Here is a 6,000-nt window from a genome sequence, read left to right as displayed (position 1 = left end):
CCCATCGGTGATTTAAAATAATGTATGTTTTATGATACAGACATCAAGCCATCAACATTTTCACCCCTAACCATGCAAGCCTTCTCTGTTCCTCTGCCCCCTTCCCTGCCTTACACAACTCCCTTTTTTATTTTCTCAAAACTTGCAGAACAATCAAGCTGTGCTATAATTTTCACAGATTTATTCCCTGTTCCTTTCACCACCAAAGGAAGAAAAATGCAGGAAAAATAAAGGCTGGAGATTATGTACGTGTCCTTAAAACAGGACGGGGGGGCAGGGAGCCTCCTCTGCGGGGCAGAGCGAAGCTCGGCGGCTGCCCGGGCCGGGAGCCAACGCTGGGCCTGGCGCACGCAGCTCGGGGCCGGGGCAGCTCTCCCGGCCAGCCCGGCCTCTCCACCCCAGGTATTTCCCTCTGATTTTGCTTCTTTGGGGTTTGGGGTTTTGTCAGCGGGGCGGTGTGTGAGGCAAAAAGCCTGCTCTGCAGGGAGAGGGAGGGAGCGAGCAGCCCGCCCAGCCCACCTCAGGCACCGCAGGCCTCAGGGGCTAAGGGCACGCTTCAGCACTTGGGTCTGAGGGGAGTGGGGTTAAAAACAACCGCGGGACTGCAAGAATGACCATTTTGGGTTTCCTTAGGTCCCCCTTTGCCCATTATCTGCCCAGCAGCTCAGTCGTGCTTTCTGAACAGCCCCCTCCCTTCCCACGCGGCAGGGACAGCAAACCCTAAGCAGGAAAACCGCAGGGGGAAGAGAGAAGCCGTGAAGTGTTACGAGCAAGGATCCTGAAAACAAACGTGATCCTGCAGTTTTCTTGCCCAAACCTGCATCAAAGGTGCTGAAAGCCCCAGGGAAATGTGAAATCAGCCCCTCTCGTATCACTGCAGGCCCCATTTTCCAGAAAAGGCTCTGGGAGAGCAGTCATGAGGCTGGATTTCTGCAGGCAGTGGTGAGCGAGTCCCGCAGGAACACAGGGAGGGGGAGAGGGGACTGAGAGGGAGCAAGACCAAAGGTCTGTCTCAGCCAGCATCCCGCCCAAGAGCCGATATTGTGAGATGATCCAGAAAAACATGTGAGGCACAGGCAAAGGAGACTTCTCCCCTGGCTGCATCCTCAGCTTTTGGCAGGAATCCACCCCGGGATGCCTGAGCCAGCAGGTGCCCCTTGACAAAGAAAACTTTAATAATTGATTTAGCAAGTTAATTAAAGCTAAATCTGGAGGTTTTATCAGCTCTGCCTTTTTCTAGTCCTCAGTTTGGGAGCCTTGCAGGTGCTGGTGCCTTGCTCCTCGCCTTGTAGGTGCGGGTCTGCGCCCCGGAGATGGCAGCACCCAAGGTGGCGGTGGTGGGCGCGGGGCTCGTCGGCCTGTCCACCGCGCTCTGCATCTCTGAGGCCTTCCCCAGCTGCCCCCTCAGCGTCCTTGCGGAGCAGTTCAGCCCCAACACGACGGGCGACGTGGCGGCCGGGATGCTCATCCCGCACACTTACCCAGGTGCGTGCGAATCGGCGCTCGGGGTGCAGCAACGCCCAGCGATTCGGGAGGAAAAGTGCCACTCCCTGCATCCCCACCTCTCCTATCTCCTCGGTGCTGGCTTGCATGCCTTTCCTCTTTGCATTTTCACTGTGTGTTTGGTTGTGTTTGCACGCAGGCACGCCGATCCACGTGCAGAAGCAGTGGTTCAAGGAGACCTTCGCGTACCTTTTTGCCATCAGCAACTCAGCCGAGGCGTCAGAGGCTGGCATCCACCTGGTTTCTGGGTAAGAGCAGCCCCGGGGGCACCCTTTGGAGCAGGCAGAGGCTTTCCTTGCTGCAGCCCAGGCGCCTGAATCCTCGGGTTTGCGTTGAGATTGCAGCGACGGGGCAGAGCTACAAAGTTTGGCAGCTTTTTCTCCGTGTCCTTCCAGCTGGCAGGTCTTTAAAACCCCTCCCAAGGACGAGGTGCCTTTCTGGTCTGACGTCGTCCTGGGGTTTCGACCCATGTCCACGGCGGAGCTGCAGAAGTTCCCTCAGCACCGATGGGGCCAGGCCTTCACCACGCTGAAGTGCGACTGCCCGCCCTACCTGCTGTGGCTGGAGAGGAGGTCGGTTTGCTGCAGGATGGGACTGGGGAGAAAAGCCCAGGCCCAGGGGAGCTTGTTGGGTTTGGGCAAAATTGGAGAAGGGCTGGGGCGTGCATTTAGCCCGTGTGAGTGCCTCTGAAGTGAGAGAGCGGTTGTCTGCACTTGAGAGGAGGTGACAGGCTGCACACTGGTCTGAGGTCAGGAGAGAAAACATTTTTGCTCCAGCAGGCAGCCCAGCAGGGCGTGCAGCAGTGCCACCAGGGCCACACCAGGGCCGTGCCCTCTCCTCTACACACAGTGTCACATTTCATCGCTCACCGAGTCGGAAACCTCTGCTGGAGCGAGTTGTTAAACCCATTGAGGATCTGCCACGTGATACCCAGTCTCGCCTTATTCCTGTTACAGCCCTCTTATTCCTCAAAGGACGCAGTCTAATAAGATGCTCGAGCTCCTTTTCGCTCTCTTCTCCCTGGTGACGAGAAATGAGAACGTGCTAACACATGTAACTAATTCTCAAAACCCCGGGGATCTGAGCTGTATTTATAAACCCTTCTCTTGGCAATCCACGAGGAAAATTGTCTTCGTGCCCACCTTGCCACTCCAAAAATGGACCTCAGGAATTTTTTCCTGCTCGCTTGCCTGACTTCAGGAGTTCTCAGCAGCTTTTTATTGGTGTGTTTTTTATGGCAGCATCCCAAGGGCAGTGCTCGGGGGCTCTCCCAGCAATTTGCTGAGCCAGGGTGGCTGCGTGGGACCTCCCCAGGTCTCACCAGGTATTTCAGCATCCCGCTGCACCCAGAGCCCTGTCCCCAGAGCACGAGGTGTGCCTTGGATCTGCACCTTGTTCACCCCTCAGCTTGCTGTTAAAGCTTGGGATCATTACAGAAATGGGTTGCTGAGTCCATGGGGATCTGTCTGTCTGTCTAGGGTTGTATGGCAGACCCTGCTGTGTAATACCCATCAACTTGCTGGACCTTTTCCTCTCCAAACAAGTTTTAAAAATAGCTTTGATCAGGCCAAATCAATCAAGTCACCAACAGAAGCCCCAGGTGGTTTCCTTTATTTTTTATTCCATCTGTTGTCCCATCTTGGTTTTGCTCTGTAGGTTAGAGGCAATCTCACCTACTCAGTGTGTACAATACTCACACATGATTCTAGGAGGTTCCTTTCTACCTCACTTCTGTGGGTTTTTTTGTTTGTTTTTTCAGGCTGAGAGCAAACGGTGTCCAGCTGCGCACCAGCAAAGTTGCAGACCTGTGGGAGCTGCGCAGCGAGTACGACGTCGTGGTCAACTGCACGGGCGTCGGAGCCCAGCAGCTCGTGGGGGACCGGGAGCTGCTCCCCACCAGGGGACAGGTTCTCCAGGTGCACGCTCCTTGGCTGAAACACTTCATCCGGGACGGGGACGGCTCGACTTACATCTACCCGGGGATACACAGCGTAACGCTGGGGGGAACCCGGGAGAAGGGGAGCTGGAGCCTGTCCCCGGACCCTGCTACTACCAGGGATATTTTCAGCAGATGTTGTTCTCTTGAGCCGTCCCTGCAGCGAGCTGAGGGTGTCAGGGTGAAGGTGGGCCTCAGGCCCTCCAGGTCGGCTGTGAGACTGCAGAGAGAGGTCCTGAGCTGGGGAGGAGCCAAGCTCCCGGTGGTCCACAACTACGGGCACGGGGCAGGTGGCTTTTCGGTGCACAGAGGCACAGCCAAAGAGGCCACTCGCCTGGTGGGAGAGTGCATTGCTGCCCTGCGGGGCTCCTCGTGCAGGGCCAAGCTGTGAATCTTCACCGTTCATCTGCCTGCAAAGGCGTTTGGATGCGCTAGGTTCAGATTCGGTGAAATCTCCTTCTCTCCTGTTGCACCAAATCTGATCTAGGATTTCCCTCTCTCCTGCCACCTTGCTGACAAACTTTATGATTTAAAATAAAAAGGAAACGCTGCCTAGAGCTGCGTTACAGCGCTCCGGGTTGGCTCCTGCAGAAAGCAATACTAGGCCACTCAGGCACACCGACCAGACAGCTCGATTTTAAGAGCAGGTTAAACACCTTTAAACGCCTTTTATCTTGACATTTCTTTGAGAGGAAGTTGCTGGTGTGAACCCATGTGAACTACAGCATCTTTCACACTTGTTTGCAACTCCTCTGCTCCACATACCGCAGACATTACTCTCAGGCACAGATATTTTCTTCCTCCCAACAGCAGCACTGACACGTGCAAGATGAATCTCTGTTAGTTATTAAACTGCTCGTTAGACTTTAAATGGCTTATTAAAGTGTTGGTAGTTCTTTGTCCTTACAATTACAAAACGAATCAAAATCTTTCCAAAAAGCACGCTTAAAATTGACCGATAAATAAAATTCTAATAGCAGAGCAGAGGTCACTTCTGTAGGTTTTTTTTTTTTTTTTTTTTTTTTCATAAACAAGGGGTTTTCTCACTCGGAGGGGCCTGAGAGGGCCAAGCAAGGCCGTGGTGTAACTGCCAGGCTCAGAAGTGGCTGCCAGCTCCTGCTGTTTGTGGGGAACGGGGACAGTCACCCTGCACAGGGGACAGCTGCCAAAAGGAGCAGCATCCCATTAAATCACGGGGCAGTTAGTGCTTGGGATCAGCCTAAGCCAGTCCCCGACATTGCACGGCTCCATAAAGGGAGGCACTTCTTCACCCTTGTGTCTCTCCTGCAAAGCTCTGCTGATCCTTCCCTTTTAGGCCACATCCACCCTTGCAACTGATTCATTATCATGGCTTTCACCACTTGCCTGCCATGGGGAGTCAGATTTATTGCCTTTCTCCAGGTCCTTCTCCAGTGTCACATCCTCTTTGACGTGGCTGCTGTAAGTAGAAGGTTGCACACCATCCCTAACAGCACAACAACCCCGCCTTAGCATTCATTTAAGACCCACGAGTGAGTAACATCTGCTTCTCCTGAATTTGTTGCTATCTCTCTCATCTATTTCGCCTAAAACCTCCTCTAATGGCCCTTCAATCCGAGGCAGATTCTCTGCGTTATCCCCTTAGCAAATGGTTGTGCTGTGGGAATTTCCCTGAGCTTTTCTGTGCTGGATGCAGACAAGTGATCTGTCTGGCTGTTCTCTTAGGGCTTGTTTGCTCCCAAACGCCTTTGATACCCTGATCAACTGCTGACTGCACTCCCTGGGCACCTGCAGCCCCTCTGGCAGCCCCCTGCTCCTGGCGGGTCAGAGGAAGCTTTTGGTCTACTAGGAACTGATTTCCTCAAAGTCTTTTTTCACTCTGCCTGTTTCTACTTCTCGTTTGAAAGAGTTCAAGTTATTTTCCATTTCTTCCTTTGGACGTGATTTATTTTGCTTCTTGCCCATGTAATTTTTTATCATGGTATTACGATAAACCAGTAACTGTCTTTCTTCTGGAACGTCTCTGGTACTTCTGTTGGGTCGGTGTGATATCTCACCAGGCATCCTTGAGTCTCCACTCCTCACCCAAGGTCCTTGCCAGCAGCTGAAGCGAAGAGGTGGCCCCTGTGAGCATTTCAGCTCCAGCTGAAGACGACATCCAAACAATTTTCAAAGCTCTGTTTTGGTTCTAAATCTGGCTGTGCCAGATCCCTGGGAGAGATAATTAGGTTTCAACACCAACCTTGAGCTGCTCCTAAGCCCGTGGAGCTAACGGGACCGTCCTGGAGCCGAGCCTTCCCGTCGCCGCTGACTAGGCACTCCCGGCAGATGGCAACCAATCTGCCACGCTCGTAATGAACTTCAGAGGCGTAATTATGGCACAGAAAAAGGAACAATTATATTGCGAGGCGTTTTTATCCGTCCTTACGACTCGCCGACAGCAGATGGGCTGCCTGGCGGAGTTTGGGACTTGAGCGCAAAATAATAGTTTGCTGCAGGAGGGGGGTTTTGTTGGTTTTCTCTGTGAAAACAAAGCCATAAAGACACATTGTCTTGATGCAGGCTTTTGCCTATATTTAAGA

At 53.1% G+C, this 6,000-nt stretch overlaps 1 protein-coding gene across 2 annotated transcripts; it reads left to right on the top strand.

Moving 5' to 3' along the window:
* Positions 1–278: 278 nt before the first annotated feature.
* DDO (D-aspartate oxidase) lies at positions 279–4,418 on the top strand. 2 transcript variants are annotated; one of them, XM_084515647.1, is made up of 5 exons: positions 279–402; positions 1,293–1,485; positions 1,643–1,751; positions 1,899–2,075; positions 3,263–4,418. In XM_084515647.1, the coding sequence occupies exons 2-5, from the start codon at positions 1,314–1,316 to the stop codon at positions 3,828–3,830; spliced, it is 1,026 nt and encodes a 341-aa protein (XP_084371773.1). In that variant the 5' UTR covers positions 279–402; positions 1,293–1,313; the 3' UTR covers positions 3,831–4,418. The 2 variants fall into 2 exon arrangements, with proteins under 2 accessions (XP_084371773.1, XP_084371774.1); XM_084515648.1 differs by having other exon boundaries at positions 320–402; positions 1,241–1,485.
* Positions 4,419–6,000: the final 1,582 nt, after the last annotated feature.

Source organism: Aythya ferina (assembly GCF_964211825.1).
Source record: "Aythya ferina genome assembly, chromosome: 3".
NCBI lineage: Eukaryota > Metazoa > Chordata > Aves > Anseriformes > Anatidae > Aythya > Aythya ferina.
The sequence above is the reverse complement of the archived record's forward strand: the minus strand, read 5'-3'. Positions and strand labels throughout refer to the sequence as shown.